The sequence below is a fragment of the Alligator sinensis genome, unplaced genomic scaffold (genome assembly GCF_000455745.1).
Source record: "Alligator sinensis unplaced genomic scaffold, ASM45574v1 scaffold285_1, whole genome shotgun sequence".
NCBI lineage: Eukaryota > Metazoa > Chordata > Crocodylia > Alligatoridae > Alligator > Alligator sinensis.
The window spans coordinates 663,842-686,338 of NW_005842235.1; the positions used below are offsets into that span (position 1 = coordinate 663,842).

The 22,497-nt window shown below is 43.4% G+C and overlaps 1 protein-coding gene across 1 annotated transcript in view; it reads left to right on the forward strand.

The window, feature by feature from the left end:
* The window catches only part of LOC102371752 (plasma membrane calcium-transporting ATPase 2), a 664,574-nt gene that overhangs the window by 609,566 nt on the left and 32,511 nt on the right, over positions 1–22,497 (forward strand). The window contains exons 21-22 of the mRNA XM_014521639.2: positions 10,025–10,132; positions 16,768–16,950. Coding sequence (XP_014377125.1) covers positions 10,025–10,132; positions 16,768–16,950 — 291 coding nt within the window. The remainder of the gene's footprint in view (positions 1–10,024; positions 10,133–16,767; positions 16,951–22,497) is intronic.

The window sequence follows — 22,497 nt, forward strand, 5'->3', positions numbered from 1 at the left end:
GAGTGGGGGGGTTAGGGGGGCTGGCAGGGGTCCCCCCATGGTCCCATCTCCCAGCCCCCTCTTCCCCACCCCTAGTTCTTACCAGCTTGGAGTCAGCTGCTGCTCCCTGCTGCAGCCACCAGGGACTACCCGAACCATCAAAGCTCTCCGAATCTTTTCCGAAGATTTGGAGAGTTTTGAATCGATTTGGACCTTTAAATTGGTCCCCTGATTCAATTCGGATTCAGAGATTCAGCCACAAAATCGGGCCGAATCTCCTTCCAATTGAATCACCACCTAAAGCTTCGCACAGCCCTACTGTTTCTTAGCCTGAAATAGGAAGTACATTAGGGACAATATTTTTTGCTACATGTTTTTACAGCCTCCAGTACAGTGGGGCCCTAGTCTATTATTTGGAATTCCCCCAGTGCTACTTCATGATAGAACAGAATCCAATATGTTACACTGATAGAAAGAAACCTTGGAATCCTGTAAATCTGATCATGCTGACAGAAAAAAGACAGTCTTTCCAAAATCCCCAACTAAGAAATAAGGGGGATGTATTAATAACTCATATTTACACCATGGTAACCCACAAATGGAATAGCTTTGTGGACTTGTATCTAAGTGACTTGCCCAAAGTCATGCAGAGCAGAAAAGAGAATTAAACCCCAGCATCCCAGGATAGTATCTTAACCACTGAACTCAACTCCCCTGGAACTGGACTAGAATAGGGGTGCTCAACCTCCAGCTGGAAAGTGAGATCCAACCTGTGGAGCCATGTACTCTCACACACCAGGCTCCCCCCAGTTCTAAAGATTTGGGGGGGGAGGGGAGTGGCACTGTTAATTGCTGCCCCCCTGCTGCCAAATTTCTGAACCTTGGAGGAGCCCATAGCATGGCCCTGCATACTATATCAGGTGCTTAGGGCTAAACAAAGGTGCCAACCCTGTTCCACTCATCTGGCCCATAGGACTGAAATGGTTGAGCACCAGTGGACTCAAACCAAATTTATGAGGCATAGTTTAGTTAACTGAGATTATGCTGGATCAGAATAATATCTAATAAGCAATATCTATTAGAATGAATTTTGGAAATATAGGTGCCTCTTAGACTTTAACAGGAGTTGAATACTTCAGTGCTTTTAAAAATCTGATTTAGTGTTTAGCTACATGTTTAGGTGACTAAATACCATGACCCTAAGTCAGGGTTTGCCAACTTCAGAGCTGTCAGACAGGCCACAGCTTCAGGGCCATGCCGTGGAATCCCCGGCTCCAGGGAAGTGCTCCGCTCCCCCACATCAGGGCCAGGGAGTGGGGCACTTCCCCAGAGCTGGCAGACCCCGCGCCAGCCCCCCATCCCAGCCTCCATCCCTGCCTTGCCTCACGTCAGGGAGGAGCCGCTGCCTGCCCCAGTGAGGTTCCACTGGCTCCAGGACAGTGCTGTGCTCCCCAGCCCTGATTCCACATGCCTCCTTGCTCCCTGAGGTGATGTTGGAGAGCGGAGCAGTGTCCTGGAGCTGGCAGAGCCTCACTGGGGCAGGCAGTGGCTGCTCCCCAAGGTGAGGCAAGGCAGGGATGGCCTTGAAAATGCTGTGCATGGCCACACTTTCAGTTGTGTGTGGCCATGCACACTCGCACCTTAGAGAGAACCTTGGTCACATTCAGAACCCTGCTGTGTGAGCAATGTGAGTCCCCTACTTCTGCTGCCATACAGGCACCCTGGCTACCACCACCATGAGGGAATTGCTCTGACATGAGCAGTATGAGCCCCCTGTTCAGGCTATCCCACTGGCACTGCTACAGAGACAGAAAACTCACCAAGCCTCTCACTACCCTGCCCCAGGGATCCTCATCACAGTGTGACAGGGAGCCATCTTAGGAGTGAGTCTCATCTTCAGCCCACCCATCTGTCTAGGGCAGTCTGCGTTGTCTTTCCTGCCACAACTTGTTGTACTAAACTAGATGTTGAATGTGGGAGGCTGCCCATTTAATGCCCTGATGCCTAGGACATTATACATGGCTCTGAAACTTCCCTATACCATGTCCTATGCCTCGCAGATAGCATCCAAAATACTAGGCTCCACTGGCCCAAACTACCCACTATTTCTACACTCTCTTCATCTCTGACCCAAAACTCAGTCTCAAAATGTCTGAGGGCTTACTGGAGTCTTAACTCCTCTGCCCCCTCACTGGGGCTACTCTACCACCCTCTCACTGGGACACCCAAACTCACGCCCCCTCACTGGGGCTCACTCATCTAGCATCTGACCTGTACACAGCCCTTCAGGTTGCCCTTGCAGGCCTACTCTGCACAGCCTAAACTTCAGTTGATTCCTCTGCCCCTTTGCTGAGGCCACTCTACAGTTGGGACCGGCTCTCAGGAGGAGACAGATGGGCAGAAGTCCGTCATGTCCCTGAGTGCCATAGACCCTCAGCAGACCCCCATGCAGGCCCCCGAGACCCCAACCCCCAGCAAGGAGCCAGGAGGTAAGTGGGGGACTGCAGCAGGTAGACAGAGAATGGTGGGAGACAGCTGAGTGGACCTGAGGAGGCTCATGCTCCCCTGGCCCCTACTTAGCCCAGGTACCAGGGACCCATGCGACCAGAGCCCAGTGCACAAGTTAACACAGGAGTTTGCGCGGGAGGGTGCACCGAGGGGCCACTAGTGGGTTCTCTGCCCTGAGTTGCCCCAGGGCAGAGATGCATGGCACTCCCCATGACCGCTGCACCACCAAGCAACTGAAGCCCCCCACACCATGGGACAGCCCCCGCACTCCCCAATGCTGGAACTCAGTAAAGGTGACAAGGAATCAGCCCTCCCCCACCCCTTCCATGGAGACCTGGGGACCCAGGGAATCCCCCAGCTGCTTGAGAAACTGGGAAGCTAGGGGACCCTAACTGGGACGCCAGGAAATCCACCTGTAGGCAGCTTCTTGAGCCTGTCTGCCAGGCCACAGCATCAGCAGCAGCTGCTGAAAAGGGCCATGTGGGGATAATCATCATACCCACCTGGTCTTCTACTCAATAAAACACCTAAGTAGCTATGAGTACAGGGCCCACACTTGTGGGATGTGCTTACTGGTAAACATTCTGGAGGGCCAAATGAGGGAACTCCAGGAGGAGGTGAGCAGACTGCAAACCACCAGGGACCTGTCAGACCCTGCACATGGAGAATGATGCCACAGAGTTCACGCAGAAGAGTGTGCTTCAGCAAGTTGCCCCTAATGATGGAGGGTGGAAATTGGTCACATCAGGTCCAAAGCCACGATGTGTGTCAGCTGCTCCACCAATAGCCCTACACAACAACTATGCAGCCCTGACACCATAATTGGATGAGGCATCTGTGTCCTCTGCACCAAGAACAAGAGAGAACCATCCCCTTCCCCACTGAAGAAGCAACAAAGGGTGATTGTTGTGGAAGACTCCCTGTTGTGAGGAACAGAAGGTGCCATCTGTCATCCAGACCCCCTTGCACAAGAGACCTTCTCCCTCCCAGGAGCTAAGATCTGAGATGTAACAGAGAGGATCCCAAAGCTGGTCTGCCCTATGGAACATTACCCCATGCTCCTTGTCCACATGGACGCAAATGACACAGGAAGAAACAACCCCAGGAGAATCATGGACAACTACAAGACCATGGGGGTGAAGCTCAAGGAATTAGGAGCACAAATGGTCTTCTCCTCAGTTCTCCCTGTTAGAGGTCATGGCTGTCAGAGGGGGGAAATGCATTGAAGAAGTCAACCAAAGTCTTTAGAGATGGTGTCACTGAGTTGGTTTTGGATTCTTCGACCTTGGTATTTAGTTCAATGGCACTAGTCTGCATGCAAGAGATGGTATCCACCTCACGGGCAGAGGGAAGAAGCTCTTCCCCATGAGAATTGCAGACTTGGGCTTTAAACTACACAAGCCCAGGAGAGTGGGGGCAGATTCCACTGCTAGGCATAAATCCTCTGGCCAAGATTACCCAATGGAGGGTACTCACATAGGGGACATCCAGATTATCACCAATGACCTGAGACACTTGCAGAGGGACAGAAAAACTCGTATGAGTAGAGGTAAACTCAGCTGTCTTCATGGGAATGCCAGAAGCATGGGCAATAAACAAGATGAACTGGCAATCCTTCTGGCTGATGAGGAATTTGACATTATTAGGTTGACGGATACTTGGTGGGACAATACATATGCATGGGCAGTGGATATTGAGGGCTATATGCTCTACAGGAAGGACCAGGTTGGGAAGACGGGTGAACAGGTAGCCCTCTCAGTGAAAGAGCAGTACCCTTCCCTGCAGGTTACATTTTATTGCACAGGAAAATCCCTTGAGACCCTCTGGGTCAAGGTATAAAGGGGCTCAGGAGAAAGGGACCTGATGGTGGGAATCTACTATAGCCCTCCCTACCAAGAAGAGGAGAGTGCCCAGGCATTCTACAGAGAACTGACTGATGCATCCAGCACGAAGGACTCGATTGTCATGGGACATCTACCCTGACATCTATTGGAAAGACCATTCAGCCAGCTCCAGCAGGTCAACCAACTAGTTGGCAACTTTAGACAACCTGTTCTTGTTACAGCCTGTGGAGGGGCTGACTAGAGATAAAACCACTCTGGACTTGGTGCTGACCAAAAGGTAAAAAATGGTAGGTGACCTGAAGATTGGAGGTACTCTGGGTGATAGTGATCATGAGTTGATTAGATTAACCATCCACCATTAGGGTGGGAATTCTACCAGCAGAACAGAAGTCCTTGACTTCAGAAAGGCAGACTTTGGTAAACTCAGGAGTCTAGTGACTGGATGACTTGGGAGTTCAGAAATGGTAGCACTTCCTTAACGAGGCAATTCTCACTGCTGAAAAAGAGGCCATCCCCACATGGGAAAGGAGGGAAAGGAGCTAAGAGCTAAGAGACCTGCCTGGCTCAACAGGGACATCAGGGAACTTCTTAAAAAGAAATAAGAAGCATACAGGCAATGGAAAAATGGTTTTCTGCAGGTATGAGGAAAGGAAGGCAAAGGCATGCATGGAGATAAAGCTGGCAACTGAAGTAAAAGACAAAAAGTCCTTCTATAGGTACACAGGGAGCAAGAAGAAATCAAGCTCCACTGTGAGTCCCCTACTGAGGCTATAGTTGATCCCTGCAAAAAGGTTGAGCTCCTTAATTCTTACTTCACATCAGTATTCTTGAAACCAGGCGTGAACTCGTCACCTGTCCAGCAACCTAGAGAATACAGTGATGATAGTAGTCCACAAACAGGTGAAGGTACTGTTAGAGCATTTGGATGTTTTCAAGTTGGTTGGGCCAGATCGGCTGCACCCGAGAGTCCTGAAAGAATTGGCCTGACTCATAGTGGTGCCTCTGGCAAAGCTGTTCAAAGAGTCATGCAATTAGAAGTGGTCCTGAATGGCTGGAAGAAGGCAAACGTGGTGCCCATCTTTAAGAAAGGGAAGAGGGATGACCCTGTAAACTATAGGCTGCTCAGTCTGACTTTGATCCTGGGAAAAATCTTTGAAAAAAAATCACCAGGGAAACCATCAACCACAAGCTCATAACTGGTGGAGCACTGAGAAACAACCAGCATGGCTTTGTTGAGGGGAGGTCATGTCTAACAACCCTGGTGTCCTTTTATGACCAGGTAACTAACCAGCTGGACATGGGGCATGAGGTGGACATCATTTACCTAGATGTCAGCAAGGTTCCCATTAGATTCTCTCAGTTAAGCTAGAGGGTACTGGCCTAGACCAGGCTACAGTGAGATGGGTTGGCAATGGTCTCAGTGGCCGATCCCAGTGAGTTGTAACTGATGGGGTGGCCTCCTCCTGGAGGGCCGTCTCCAGTGGTGTCCCCCAGGGATCAGTGCTTAGGCCTATATTCTTTAACATCTTTATCAATGACCTGGATGAGGGAGTGGGAAGTGCAATCATTAAGTTTGTGGATGACACTGAGCTGTGGGGAAATTCAGGCACATCTGAGGGCAGGGCAAGTATCCAGGATAACCTTGACAGGTTGGTCCTATGGGCAGATGCAATCAGATGAGGCTCAGTAGGGGTAAGTGCCGGATCCTTCATCTGGATAGGAAGAACCTTCACAGTGGTGGTCCACTGGCTGGCATTACATCTGAAAGGGACCTGGGGTTGACAATCGACCAAAGAATGAATATTAGTCATCAGTGTGATGAAATCACCAACAGAGCAAATATAACTCTGGTGTGCATCAGCCAATGTGTTGCCAATAGATCCGAAGAGGTGCTCCTCCCCCTCTATTTGGCATTGGTGAGGCCACAGCTGGACTACTGTGTCCAGTTCTGGGCACCACACTTCAAGATGGATGGATAAGCTCAAAAGAGTACAGAGAAGGGGCAATCCACATGATCAGGGGCCTGGGGGACAGGTCATATGAGGAGAGACTGTGGGAACTGGGCTGAGTCTGAGTAAGAAAATAACTGATAGGAGACTTGCTAGCTGCCTACAAGTATCTCAGGGGTGACCACTAGGGGAGCAGATCTCAGAAAGGCAGCCTTTGGAAGGACAAGGTCCAATGGGCACAAGCTAGTTGAGGAAAAATTTGGACTAGACATAAGGAAAAATTTATTTTCTATAAGGGTAACTAGAATCTGGAACACACACCCAGCAGAGGTGGTGCAGTTCCCATCCCTGGAGGTGTTCAAGAGGAGGCTGGACAAGCAACTCATGGAGCTTGTTTGAACCCAATTACCTCCTGCCCATGGCAGGGGACCAGACTCAAACTTACAGGTCCCATCTGGTCCTTCTATTCTATGATTCAATGATTCAGACCCCTGTACTGGGGTTCTGGGGTTTTACACCCCATGGACTCAGGTGTCCATAGACATGCCTAGCCCTACTGCTTATCCATACCCTGGGTTATCCATATATAGGGGGATGGGGCTTTAAGACTCCCCTTATTCACTGGGGAGGCAATTGGTATATCATTTTCTGGGGAACACCCTGCCACAAGCAGATCCACAATATCATCTTACCCCAGCAGGGTGAAATTTTTGGTAATACCACAGGACCAGGAGCCTCCTGCCATTACCTCCAAGATGCTATGAGCAGCAGCTCCAGCTGGGCAATGTTCTTTCTATACCTGCAGCCAGCAAACTACTGGCTCTCCTGCTCAGGCCTGCTCTTATTGCCAGCAGCTGAGTTCTCTTCCCCAATCAGGCAATCCCCTGCTGGCCATGTGACTCCTGATTGGGGAGTGCTGTCACCTGCAGGCTGTTCTGTTGCTAGCTCTGAGCCCTTAAAGTGGCAGGCACCAAAGGTGCTCTGCTACATACAGCAGCCAGAGCAAAGGGAGCAGTGGTAGCTGGGTGGGAATCTGATGGCCACATATTAACCTCCTCAGGCCAGATGCAGCCCATAGGCTCCCAGCTGGACAGCCCTGACCTTAGTAAATGTGATAAATGGGACCTAGACTACCCATTTAAATTGTTGACACTTACACTATTATAGCTATTGACGATTCATCTTCCTATGCAGACATCCTATAAACCACAATATCAGAAGGGAATTAAAGTTTGTGTTTAGAAATTTGAATAAATTAGATCAGAACCGCACACATTAGAAAAGCCATGTATATATGATTTATTTGGCTACAGTCATCTGGTGGGATTCAGGTGTCATGTTTGCCACAAAATTAGTGTATGTCTTTTACCCATATCAACATTTCTATTTTATAATTACCCTGTGAATTATTTTTGTGCAAAGAAACTTTATGAATTGTCACCAATTTAGTTCACTGGTATGGTGTTTAGATTAACTGACTACCCATTCCCACATTACTGTTGAATATATTCATTTATTCTATGTTCACATCAGTCATTAGTAAGATGCTGTTAAAAAGAGAAGATAAATTAAGAAAAATATTTAAGAAAAAAAAATTGAATTAACATCACATTATCCAGAATTGATCAGTAATTGCATTTAAAATGTTTCAATTGATATTTACTTATGTGTACATATCTGATACATTTTAATAACTGATACAGTTTTTTTCTATAAATGAATGCATTCTATATTAATCTGTTATTTTAATGACATTTAGATTGCTGACAGTTGTTCATTTGAAGGTGGAATGGGAAAGCTCTTTCCACACATGTATGGCAGGGGGCACAATTGTACCATCAGGGATCAGATCTGAATTGTGCTATATTGCTGGTGCAGGGGGATCTTGGGATTGTGATCCCAGGAACCCCCTTATATCCTCCTGCATGAGCAAGTTGAAATCTGGGTGCTCAGCAATCAGCTGATCATCAGTTGACTCTGGAGACCCATGATCAGCTGATTGGGACCACCCTAGAAACTGAGCCCAAGAGTAGTCCCAATCAGCTGATTGTTGGTACTGCCACAGAGCATTAGGTCACAGTGGTCCTGATCTGCTGTCAACTGGCAGGGACTGAACCAGTATTCGACCTTGGTGTGGTCCTTGCCAACCAACAGTTGTTTGCCATTTGCAAACCTGGTGTGGTCTACCCTGCCACATTCTATTTAAGGCCCCATAGAAGCCAGCCACAAAGTTATTACACATATCTCTGTAATAACTTTGTTGCTGGTTTTCTGGTTTATTGCACTGTTAATATCCTGAACATGTATGTGGCTGATTTACACTTTGTACAGACAGAAGTGAAAAATTTCTCCTGGTCTGGTCACAGAAAGCAGTTTCACAAGTACATGGATGCAAACAGCTTTAAAAATGGTCAGTTGGATGAAAATCTGACCCCTCATTACATAAGGTATCAGATGAAGACATTTCAAAATAGAGCATCTGCTATAACTTCTGTCTGCACTGCCTGCCAGCCTGTCTCTGTTTTCAGAATAGGAGGGGGGAAAGGGAGCTGAGGAAGTTTGGTCTGGGTGTTTTTCATCCCCTGGTAGAGGGGTGGGGTGGGTGTATTGGAAACCCCCCACCTTAAGGTGAGGGGGGGCTCCAATTCACCCACCCCACCCTCCAGCTGGGGTGAAAAACTCCCAGACCGAACTTCCTCAGCTCCATTTTGCCCCACCCATTCTGAAAAAGGGACAGGCTGGGGAAGAAAAGTCCATTGCTGGGGGAAAGCAGCTGCAGGCTGCTCACCCCCACCCTCCCTGGAACCAGCAGTGAACTTTTGTTTGGTCCAGGACATCACTGTAACTCAGAATGCTTCCTGCAAAGCATTCTCAGTTACAGGAAGCTGCTGCACTTCTTTCTGCCACCTTTAAGATGCAATAAACTGGTTAATCAATTAATCATGGCTTTAGTGTATTGTTTGCCTGGGGCCTTAATATAAAACATAATGGCAATGGAATAAGATGTTTAACACTCAATAAAAATCTCTTGTTCCAAATACATTCCAACATAAAATAATGCTTTGCCTTTAGATCCCATTCAAGACTCATCAGTTCGTGAGTTCAGAGTTTAAATGACACTATGTTGGATTTTTAGTTCTGAGAAACTTCAGCCTCTACTAATCACAATACGGGGTGGGTGGTCAGCACTTCTGAAAATAAGACCTAAGGTATTTTGAATGGATCACCCAAATCAGTCTGCCTTCATCTAAGGACTTGTAGGATAGCAAGTAGAAGATTGGGATCAGAATGTAGTTTTCCTGACTTTCAGACATGTTCAGGACACTACTCAATTGAGTATGCTTAGAGCAGAGGTTCTCAGCCTGTTTAGATTAGAGGCATGCTTGGAAAATGCCATTGTTTAGTTTTCATTCCCCTTTGAGTATAGAAAAATAAGAGCAATTCTTTTGTTGCAGAGAACTCAGACCACAACAGGTCAAATTGTTTTAACACCATGGATTCCTATTTGAAAACTGTAGTTTTATCTCATGAATCATGTTTGTATGCCAAACAGTGCTGACATTGTGTGGAACCCTTCAATCTCAGGGCACCCCAAGATGCCATGTGGCACACTGATTGCCAATCACTATCTTAGGGCATGCTTAACTGTTCCACTAGCAATGTATTTGCTCAATCAAACTGAGATATAACACATCTTTAAAGGAAAGATAATATGTTTCCCCTCCTCCCATTTTTCCTCTGCAGATAGTAATTGTGCAGTTTGGTGGGAAGCCTTTCAGCTGTTCTCCTCTGGAGCTTGACCAGTGGATGTGGTGTATATTTATTGGATTAGGAGAACTTGTCTGGGGTCAGGTAAGTGCTACTTGATAATATGTGGATTTCTACTTACCTTATTGTATTATTACTAACTGATAAGGTCTGAATTGGGAAACATTAACTTACAAGTAACTATTTGCAATCATGTGTACAGAAGTGTCCCCAAGATGATCTCTCACACTGAATCATATATAGTATACACTGGAGCTGAGAAATACTTTTAACTATTAAAATAAAAGTGTTAAAACTATTGTGTTATTTCTCCATTAAGGTAAGTTACCCTTTTTAGGTAACTTTTAGGGGGTTTTTTTCTTAAGCAGTACACAGAATCTCAATGACTAAGTTCTTCAGTGACTACATTTGTTTGCAAAAGATACTGTATTCATAGCTCTTAGAATTATAGCCCTCTAGCTATGGAATAGGTCCATTAGGGGCAGATATATTATATACTTCCAACTGTTGCCTCAGCCTATATGACTGGAGACTGTTCTGCAATGATGAGCTGGAAGAAAATGGAAGGGTAGTTAAGTGTCCATGCTTAGCCACTCATTTTCTATTCTGAGCTTGCTAGCAATAGTGAAATTTTAATATCAATTACTTCTTAGGACATGGGTGTTGGTTATAGCCATGTTGGGCTAAAGACCTAGGCAGACAAGGTTCTTTGTGTAAATGTGAAATTTTTTGTTAGACCAACTAAGTAGATGGAAAATTTGTTTTTACAAGCTTTCAGGCACAGATACCCTTCCTTTCCTAATTGGAGTGCATTCAGAACAGCTGATGATTTTTTATGCAATTTAATTTAGGTGCCAATAATAAGATCTTCTGCAACCTTTGGCACCAAAAGTTAATAGAAGTGTATGTGGATGAGTGCAGCAATCATCTTTAATTAACAGAAGTAAGTAAAACATATTATTAGCTGTCTGGAAGAGACAATATAGATAATACTCAAAACAGGTATTATCCTGAAGCAAATGTGTAATGTAACTTGCATAATGTAAAGCCACCAATCTACATAATTTTCAGGAGTGATGAATAGTATTCAAAGAAGAACCCAAAGGGTTTTCTTTCTGGTAATAGGCTGAGTTTCTCAAGGAGAGCCTCTTGCCCCATATAATCTCTACCATGCTGGTTGGGGTGCTTTCCTAAACTGTGGGCCTGAAGGGTTCAGTTGCCTCATCCCATAATAACAGATATAATAGTCAAAGCACTGGGCTGCAGAGTCAGGCATTCCATTACGCTTCTTCTTCCTGACCCTGTTAAGCTTTTGTAATTAGCAACATAATGGCAGATCATCCTGCTCCAGGTAAAAAGCAAACTACAAAACCATAGAATCAAGCTACTACCAACTCAGACCTTTCCTTAGGGCCCTATGGAAATTACATGCCTCTTGGCCTAAGAAGAGCAGGGAAGCAACTTGACTGTGGGCCCAACCTGTAGCCTGGAGGTTTGGACCCTTTTCTGGGGAAGGTAGGTGATGTGGGCTTGAATCCCATTGAGGGTTCCCTGGTTTCTCACTTCTTTGCTTGTTGTTTTATATCCCCTCTAGTTACTCACCCAGGTGGTGGGTTTGATGGTACTTTCACCCTGAGGGGATTGACAAGTGAACTTCTCACCCTCTCAGAAGAGTGTCCAAATCATGAAGCAAGAAGGTGGATAGATTTTTGCATTTTACATTCAACAGTCACTGAGTAAAACAAAAAAAAATTCCCCCCAAAATACTAAACCCACCCAGCATCCTGGGAACAGCATTCTGGCCTTCCAACTCTCATGCACACATTCAAACCACTTGGTTGCACAGCCAGGCTCTCACTGGTGCTCTTTTTTGCTGAATTCCTGAAGTGCAACATGGACCAGCTACAAGAGGGGGGCCACCTGCCTGCTCCAGTGCAGAATGTGTCCAGGTGCTTGGGGCACTGACCTGAGAGGTAGTAGTTGTGTTTTTGGACTCCTTTGTCCAAGAATTCACTATGCACTATTTGCATAAGCACTCAAGCTAAAAAGTAGCAACCACCTGAGAAAGCACATTAGAATTACAAACACTAGGCTCTGAAGGGAAATCTTAAAGCATTAGGCTTAAGAGTCAGGCTGCTCTTTCTGTTCCCTTTCTGACTCGTGTCTTGCACTCCTTGTTTTGGAGTAGAGGTATCAAAGTTGACTGGCCCCCAAGGCTGTATCCAAACTGCCAGGAGCCTCATAGGCTGGATGTATATCCAGTAGCAGCAGCAGGGCAAGCAGTAGTGGTGTGGTAAGCAGTGGTGGGAGCACAGTTAACACAGCTGTGTTGGTACATATCCTCAATCATTCCCAGGAATTTGGTGGTAGCCCCCACAAGGAGCCTTATGTGCCAGGTGAAACAGTGCCACAGCTGGATCTGGCCCGTAGGCAGGATTTTTGACACTCCAAGTTTAAAGCATTACATTCTCTTAGGTATCCAGGTTGTAGCTGTATTAGTCTAGAGGCAAAAGGATTCAGAACTCATGGTAGAGGTGATATCTTTTATTAGACCAACTAGATTTTTGCAAAAAAAAAATCTCTTAGGCAACTCACCCAGGTAGAAAGGACCTGCACTTAATGATGTTTCAAACCTAAGTGGATTCAAAACTACACCTCACACCTCTCAGAATAGTACCCTGCCCTTCACGGTAGGGGCTTGTCTGATCTTGTGTTTTACATTAAATAGATTACATCATTTGAGGAGAACTCTTCTACTTCTTTCCTGGTCTCATGAATCTTGTATTTCTGTCAGTACAACAGGACCGCTTCAAAGGAATGATGGAAAATTCCATCACCAAGCCCAGCTGATAGTTTGGTGGTTATTGCATGGATGGAGGAATCTGTGGTTCAGTTAACAGCAGTGACCTATGAAGGGATTCAGTGTGTAGGTGTTCAAACTAAGAGTTGCAATGGGATCTGTCTCAAGATGTCTCTTAGGTTCTCTACCTACTATCAGTCCTAAGGGCCTTAGCCTGTCCCAAGTCAACCATATAGTGCCCTTGCCAATCACCCGCTGGGGCCTCCCTACTCCCTTTAAACCCAACCCATGTCTCACAGCTATTTTGCCCAAGTCACAACCAAAAGATGAGCTAAAAATGAAATAGCCAACTCCTTTCAGGGTAAATATGCAACACAAACAAAAACCTTACTGCTAGCTGGCTATCCAACACCAGCTGCTCAGGGCTACCTTATTGTCTGCAGACCTCCCTCAGGGAGAGGCCCTCCTAGCCCTGATCTGGGCCAGACTGACTCCTCAATCCAGGATCCAGGCTTATATGGCTCCTATGCTCCACCCAGTTTGATCACCTGAGGTCTCATTCTCATAATATGACACAAGAGTTCTCCTAGTAATCAATAGGTGTGCAACCCTGCACTATGCAACCTGCATCCTGCTCAGTTACAGGGGTTTGTGGTCTTTGTTACAGACTTTCAATTCCTCTGGAGAGTGCAGCACGTGGCATGATGACCTGGCCCTTACCTGCCAGATGGGAGCCACTCTGCTACTCTGGTATCAGCATTTATTGCAATATAACAGTGGCTAAAATTATTCAAAACAAAATTATTCATATTTTTAGGAATATGCTAAAGAAGGACATTTTACCTTGAAAGCTGCTAAGTGTTATTCTATTATATTTGACAAGACCAAAATATTAGTAAGTAAGAGAAGATGACCATGAGAGTTAGATTGGTTTCTGGAAAAGAACAAGCAGTGGCAGGACAAGATCATATTACAATCAAAGAACATTTAATTGATTTTTATAACATGATGAATCTTACTTGCACTGGAATGACACAAGCTGTTCTCAGACAGTAACAAGTGTGAATCTCAATCACTGATTTGGGAAGTCAAGACTATAACAATGGGGCAAATAAGAAAGGCAAACACTGAGTAGTTTTAAGAATTTAGGACCTTAATGAGGTTTTGGGATTTGTCCCATGCAATGCATATCTTTGGATCTCACACTCAGTAATGCCATTGGATGTTGCATGTAATTACAGTGGGGTTTTTTATGTTGTTCAAAGTATTTATCCTTTTTTGTGGTGTTCTATTGAAGTGTAAGGCACCATCACATGACCAGCCTGATATCAGAACCCATAACTGAAATGAGATGGCAAGGCTGAACTGATGTACTTTGTGTATTTCAGAACCTAGGTTCAGAAAACTATACACACAGTTCCAGTTTCAGGCCGCAAGGGACACACAGGAAAAGAAATGCAAAGTATACTAAATAGCTGACTCCCAAAATTTCCATCTAATTTTTTTTTGTACAGCCTCACTATTTGAAAATAAAAGGCTTTAAGAAACTGAAGAAGATTTCAAATGACCAACAGATCAGCTAACAGCCTCAAAGAATGTTCTTAGTAAAGGAACTTTGATGAGGGATTTGCAGTGGTTTTGACTGAAGAGCTGAAAACCAAAGCTTGCTTTTCATAACCAAAACAAATTATAGTATGGAGCTAAAGAGCAAGTTTGTGTTAATGATGTAAGAGATTAATTGTTAACTAATCCAGAAAAGAAATATGAAGCCGTTTTTGTATTGTTTTGGATAAAGTTGTGTAGTCACTTGAAGAAAGACGTGGAGAGTGCCATAAGGTGTTTGTATTTTTATAGACTCCTAGATACCTAAATGTCCTACAAAAGATTATAAACAGCAATGCATTGTTTTAAGCAGAGCATTAAATGATAGGCAGCCTAGTGATGAGTCATTCTCTCACGTAAATATCCTGGGGATTTGCACTGAACCTCACATTCTTGGCAGGCAGCACAAACCTGGAACCTATTCAATTACTGCACAAGAAAAAAATTAACTGTTGTCCTTGCTTCCAGATGTAGCCATCACACTAAAGATTTTATTATTCTTGACTGCATCTCTTGGAAGTGGAGAATACAGCTTTTAAAGCTTAAATTGATATGACCTATTTGTTTCTATGAGAGCTTAGTCTAAGTGGGTGTGTCTACACAATACACTTTACTGTACAGTAGACTAATCTACTGCACAGTAAAGCATCTCCACCTGCACATGTGTGGCATTTACTGTGCAGTAAATTAGTCTACTGTGTGGTTGATTACTACCTGTAGATACAGGTAATAGATTAGCCATGCAGTAGCTACTTTGCAGTATCACACATGTAAATGCTGACTGGGAGACAGATGCTCCTAGAGCCTCACAGCTCTCTCGGCCCTGTGCACATCGGGACCAGCCCCCCGACTGTCACCTGGGGTAGCCTGGAGCTGATTCAGGGGGGCAGAACCTGGCTGATTCAGGGGGGCAGAGCAGGGAAGGAGCAGCCTTGGACCAGGATGCTGCCATTGTGGGCAAATGTGTACCTAGCAGGGCACACATATAGACATGTTCCCAGGCACAGTTTATTTCACCTTATTTTACTGTGCAGTAACCTTACTGAGCATTAATTGCATGTGTAGACACACCCAGTTAGTAGATCTTGCTATAATATCAGTTCAGAACCACATTGTGGAGAGCATTAATCTGAAACATGTCATCCAGTTCACATGTATTTAAGCAAGAAAACTGAATTAACCAAAAATAAGACCTACTAGTCCAAATCTGTCCATCAGTTAGTGGGGAAAAAGCTTTAGAGTACTAGCTGTGTGTTTAAGTTCTTTACTTTGCTTCATGCTTGCATTATCATCAATAAACAGTAATGAATTCTAATTCTCTCAGCATTTGGGGGAGGGGAAAGGTAGGTGGGGACAGGATAAGGAATTTAACGTCTTAGCACAGTGCCCTAATCGCTGCATCACAGGTCAATCATTAACCATTTCCTTCCAGTGCTCCTTTACAAGCTGTCTTTCTGGACACCACCAAGAGAGGGAGATGTGAAACAAATAAGGCCATATTTATTTTACAAATGTGGCTAAGTGAAACAGATGCTGGTAGGGAAGGGAGCTGGACCTGGGTTCTAGTCTGGAGATTTCCTTCCAATGGGGAAGTAACTTTCCAAGTGCATGACTCTCTATCCATCTTAACTAATGACTATTATACTCTAGGGGTAAATGGTTCAACTTCAAATGAAGAGCTGGTGGAAGGAACGGATTTGTAGTGCTATGGTTTGACTTGTGTTGGAAAGTCAGTGATGGATATTCATACCCTTCTAGGTCAGCCAGGCTTAGGGTCTCTGGTTTTGTGTTCTCACCATGGAGCTAGTGGAGCTAAAATCTTTCTTTTTCCTGGACTTAAATTCATGCACATACATACCCAGCCAATGTTTGGCTCATGTTTGTGCATGCTTAGAGGCAGGGCCAAAGTCAGCCTAGAAAACTGGTATTTTAGGCACACAAAAATAAATAGAATTCCTCCATTGGTGTTAATTTCAAATTTCACTGAATAATTACATTCTATTTACATTGTTGCTATAGTTTGTTAGGGAGGTACTATTCCTTTCCTAGTCCTACATCTACTGCATAGTTGCATATTGTTAAACAGTTGCTATATTTTGCTTGAAATGGCTGCAAAGAAATGGTGCAAGAAATTAATTCTGTCTATATTTTACATATCAATAAATATATATGGCACTCTGGACTGGAAAAAGTTGTATGAATGTAAAGTACTATCATCAATATGTTTCTCCTAGCATTCTAGATGGGTTACAAGCCTTACAGGAAAAACCTGGAATAACGTTGACATTTTTAGTACCTTCTTATACTGTGTTTTCAGGTCATTGCAAGCATCCCAACGAGTAGGCTAAAGTTTTTAAAGGAAGCAGGGAGGCTCACTGAAAAAGAGGAAGTCCCTGAAGAAGAGCTGAATGAAGATGTAGAAGAAATTGACCATGCGGAAAGAGAACTTCGACGTGGACAAATTCTCTGGTTCAGAGGCCTGAACAGAATCCAAACCCAGGTATGTTACAAAGACTGGTATGGAACTTCTGCAAAACCATATGTTTAATTTTCCATTCTGACAAGAAAATGCCATAAGCTAAAGCCACTTCCGTTATGCATATGATGGGAAGAAAGATGTTTCTTACATTGCAGTTAAGTTTTCAAGCTACAAACATGGTAAAATGGCCATGAGGAATTTAAAAAATATTAGTTGCAAAATAGTTATATATGTATAAAAATTGACACCCATGTATGGCTTTTGCTGAGAAACTACTTTGAACTGGTATGAATTTTTTTACTTACTCTTATAACAGCTGACACAGAGCATCCCTATGTTATGCTACCTAACAGTACTTTATTAATGCTTTTTAAAACATGTCATTTTATTCTGCTAGAAAGTGCAAAGCTTCCATTTCCTCATACCTTTTTGGCTCCTTTCTGCAATAAGGCAACTGAAGATTAAATTTGATTTTATAAAAATCTGCTCTGTAGAATCCTTAATATTAGTGCACTCTGATATGTATTTTAACAGAAACAACTGGTTTGTCTTTCAGGTGATGACAAGTTTGATCCCAAATTTATTTTAAGTAACAAGTTAACCATCCACCATAATATTGTTGGGGGTTTTTACTGTTATTTATGGGTTTTATATATTCTTCATACAGTATATTTTCAACATTTTACTGAATATGCAAAAATATATGCATAAGTTACTTTTGTACCCAGAGGAAGGAAATTGTGATTACAACATCACAAATGTGTGAAATACATCTGTTTACTAAAAGCCATGGCAGTAAGTAAATAACATTTGTCTAAGGCAGAACTCAAATTTCTTCCTTGCAATGTGCTTTGCCACAATAAAATATCATTTTAGACTCATACTCTCAACAAGGTTGAGCCTTTGTGCTAACTTGGAGAAAGAGGGCAGCTTTGTACAATTAGATATGCAATCCCCATGACATCAGATTTACACAGTGCTTTAAAAAGAAACGATATGAATAATTAAGAGTTCTTTTTCCCAAAGAGCTTTTAAATGAAATTTTCTTCTCAGAAACTTTTGTTGTGCTTTTTTAATTTTGCACATTTGTTTTACATTAAAACACAAAGTATCTTTTCCCTTTTCCATTTTAAACATTGGCACATTTTCTGTAAAAAAATACATGGGTATATGTCTTACGATAAGGAGGTGCAAGGAATAATGTTTTTGTTGTCATCAGTTCTCCTTGGTGATACCTTTGTGTTGCTATTAAAAATCAGGAGCAAAGACGGCAACTGCTGCTACATTAAGGATTTGGGTAAATCTGCCAAGGCAAATAAATACAGATTCTGGCCCTGGGACTCTGTGACCTGGGTACATTGACTAAAGAGCACTCATCAAAAGAGAAAATTCACGTTAAGGCCCCTTGATACAAGGGTTACAGTCACGTGTTCAGGTAAAGGCTTCCTAAGTTAGTTTCTAAATTGCATTATTTTTTCCTGGTGGCTGTAGGAGGAGTGTTGTCTGTTGGCATTTCTATCGGGATGTCTATCTGGTTGTGGTGAGTGTAAAAAACAACAAAAATTGCAAATTATACCCTTTTAGTTCCACCTCTAGTTTGAGCAGTATCTTTTTGTTCTTCTTTATATTTTTATCTTCTTAATCCACAGATAAATTATCCTTCTTGTTTGCTGTTTAAAAATAAACATTAATTATATTTTCTTGCTAACATCCATCTACTTAGTTTCTTTTCTACTGCTAGTTGTAGAAGTATGTTTGGTAGGATATAGTTTCCTTTCCTACCAGTAGGTTTCTGTGATTCCCCCCCCACCTTCTTTTGTTCATTCAGTGTCTTCTTTTCTTCCTCCATTTCACATCTGTGGAATGATATTAGAAAAAGGAAACGGGCCAGCAGATACAGAAAGAGTACAAAATGTAATTACCAGATAACCACTGGCAAGCGTACCTTTATGCACACAATTTAGCAGATTGGTACAAGAACTACTGTGGACTGTGGTACTTAGAGTTCGGTGCATTTTGATGCACCAAATGTTGTAGGCCATCCTAATGAATTCATATACTTCTAGTACATTTCTTAGGGTGTCTGTACACAAGCGTAGAAGCTGCTGCAATGCACTGTAATTAATTGATGAATTGAGTCTGCTGGAGTGTGGCAATTACCACATTCCAGCACCCTCCTGTCTCCTGTATCAGCATCCCCATGCTTAAAAATAATGGCAGGGGTGCTTAAACTAAAGCTCATCAAATGAGCTTTAGTTTAAGTACCCCCACCACCATTTTAAAGCATGGGGATGCTGATACATGAGACACTGTAGCAATTTAATTAGAGTGGCTCTTGGAGTCACTCTAATTAAAGCAATGCCCCCTTCTCGCCCAACAGCCCTAGAGTATGTGTAAAAGTGCCCTTAGCAAGCCATCTAAAGAAGAGTTGAAGGAAGAAGATCTAGCATCCTTGTGAAATTGGAGGATTTTCAAGAATCCTATGATGTCTAATGACCTTCTGGAGATGCAGAAGAAGAAGATACAGCATCCATTCCCTTTTTATACATGCAGGGGATGGCAGTGATATCAGGAATAGGGTATATAATCTGTCACAAGTAGATTGTTCATTCCAATCTGGATCATTTTCCATCAGTTTCCACAGTTCTGTTTTAGGTGAAAGAATATTTTTGTAACTTTCTGTCCAGTCCTTACTGGGCAGGTAGCCACATCATCCAACATAATCTTAATGGCTGCTTGGAAACATTAAAGAGACAATAACAAAACTATGTTTTACCAGAAGCAGCAGCTTGTTACTTGGACCTGGTTCTGCGGTGTCTGCATAGATCAGGTGTTTCAGCAGGGCTTTTTGACACTTTTACCTAAAGCTGATTCATAGTTTCATAATTTCATAGTAGCTAGGGTCAGGAGGGACCTGAACAGATCATCTAGCCTGATCCCCTGCCACCGGCAGGAATGAATGCTGGGTTCACAAGACTCCAGACAGGTGATCTTCCAACCTCCTCTTGAATTTGCCCAAGGTAGGGGTGAGAACCACTTCCCTGGGAAGTTGGTTCCAGATTTTGGCCACCCTAACTGTAAAATATTGCCTTCTGGTCTCCAACCTAAACCTATTCTCCATCAGCTTATGACCATTGTTCCTTGTCACCCCAGGTGGTGCTGGGGAGAAAAGAGCTCTGCCTATTTGCTGTTGATGAGCTTGTAGGCAGCCACCAGGTCCCCCCTCAGCCTCCTCTTGCTGAGGCTGAACAGGTTCAGGTCCTTCAGTCTCTCCTCATAGGGCCTGTCCTGCTGCCCTCTCACCACGCGGGTGGCCCTCCTCTGAACCCTCTCCACACTGGACACATCCCTTTTGAAGTGCGGTGCCCAGTACTGGATGCAGTACTCCAACTGTGGCCTGACCAAAGTCGCATAGAGGGGGAGTATCACCTCTCTGGACCAGCTTGAGATGCATCTTTGGATACATGACAAGGTATGGCTGGCCTTGCTGGCTGCGGTCTGGCATTGGTGGCTCATGTTTATCTTGGAGTCAATAATGACTCCAAGATCCCTTTCTGCCTCTGTGCTTTCAAGAAGGGAACTCCCCAGCCTGTATGTATGCTGTGGATTCCTTCTCCCAAGGTGCAGCACCCTGCATTTGTCTATGTTGAACCCCATCCTATTCTCGTCTGCTCACTTTTGTAGTCTGTCAAATCTAGTTGCAGCCTCTCTCTCCCTTCAAGTGTGTCCACCTCGCCCCACATCTTAGTGTCATCAGCAAACTTGGACAGTGTGCTTTCTACCCCCTCGTCCAAGTCGCTGATGAAGATGTTAAACAGTGCGGGCCCAAGGACCGAGCCCTGGGGTACCCCACTGCTCACATCTCACCAGGTTGAGTACAACCCATCCACCACTAGTCTCTGGGTGCGCCCCATCAGCCAATTTTTTACCCATCCAACTGTGCAGGCATCAATGCCGTAGTCACTTAATTTATTGATGAGGATGGGGTGAGAGACAGCTATTCAATCAGCTATTCAATCAGCTACTAAATAAAAGCACCAAAACAGCCCCACTAAATCACCTGATCTATATAGACTTTGGGTGAACTGGGTTCAACTAAAATGCTGCCTCTTCTGGGCATGTGCTGGGCTCAGCACAGGAGCATAACAAGTTTAAAGTGAAGCACTGCTTTTTTTGTGTGTGTGCAAGCAACCAGAGTCATAAGATGGTTCAACAAGCATCCACAATTTTTTCTCAGACATCTTGAAGTTCTCTCATTTGCATTGTCCCAGTGAATATTCATCAAAACTAATATTAGAGATATTAAAGACTTCATTAATCAGAGGTTTCTTAAACTGAAAATAGAGCATTCAAATCTGGACAACAGAGAGAGGATTTTACCATTGATTTCTTATGCTCCAAAGTCAGGGATTTCTATTTCATGCTGTTCTTGAAAAGACATCAAAGTTTACATTTTAAAAGAAAGTTGAAGGAAGAATCTTACTAAGTGAAAAATTCTGGCTATATGCTCTTAATCTTGTTGTCTTTACTTATGTCCACTAACCTTGTTAGCCTTTGTGAAGGTATAATTATCTGTGGCTGAAGACATTTTCTTATTTAGATAGTTTATGACTACCAGGTAGGTTCTCACAACTGATCTATCATAGCTATCTGAGTTTCATAAAGGAAGTCATAGTGATATGAAATTCTATAAAAAGCTCATACATTTCTTTCATCTTTATTTTTTCAGCATTTTCCCTCAATATATTCAGAATATTCCAATTCTAGTAATGATGATGTTAAAGTTAGATTGACTCGGCAGCAGAAGCAGCAGAAATGACCTCATCAAAGTTAAAATAATTTGTCTTCAGACAAGTTGCTTTCAAAGTAAATAACCCAGATAACATCAAAAAACAAAACAGTGCCAAGTTTTTCTGTAATTTTTTCACATTTGATGTTGGACAAAATTTTGAGTCTGAGGTTTTGAAAAATCATATATTGTTCAGATTTCAAAAGTGAAAATCCGAAATCTTTTGGGAAGTTGTAGAAATAGAAAAGTAGGGTTGGAAGGGACTGAAGGAGGTCATCTAGTCTAGTCCCCTGCTCAAGGCAGGATCATCCCAATATAAGCTATTTTAGACAAGTCGACAAATACCATAGGGATTGCCATAGGAAAAATAAATAAATATACAAAATGTTAACTGCAACCAGAACTTTCAGGTTAGCAGGAAGTCTCTGCTTTGAGTTAAGAGTAGAAAAACTATGGAAAAAGCTAGACTGACACTGGTTGATGACATTATAGATATACAACTAAGAATGAAGGAGCTTTACTGCTTTCTTCATTACGTTATTATTCCCTTGCTTTCTCTGTGTTTATGTGACTCCTAGGGCCAATGAAAACCTAGTAGCATGAAAATAAAAGTTTTCAAATGGGTTTTAAATTAGTCAAAATACGTTTTCAGAACATTCATTCAGGGCTTTTTATACAAAATGTGTCCTAGGAATTAAAAAGAATGAAATAATTAAATGAGGCAAAATTAAACTTTTAGTTTGTCTCACGCATTTCTGTGTATTTTGACATGTAAACAG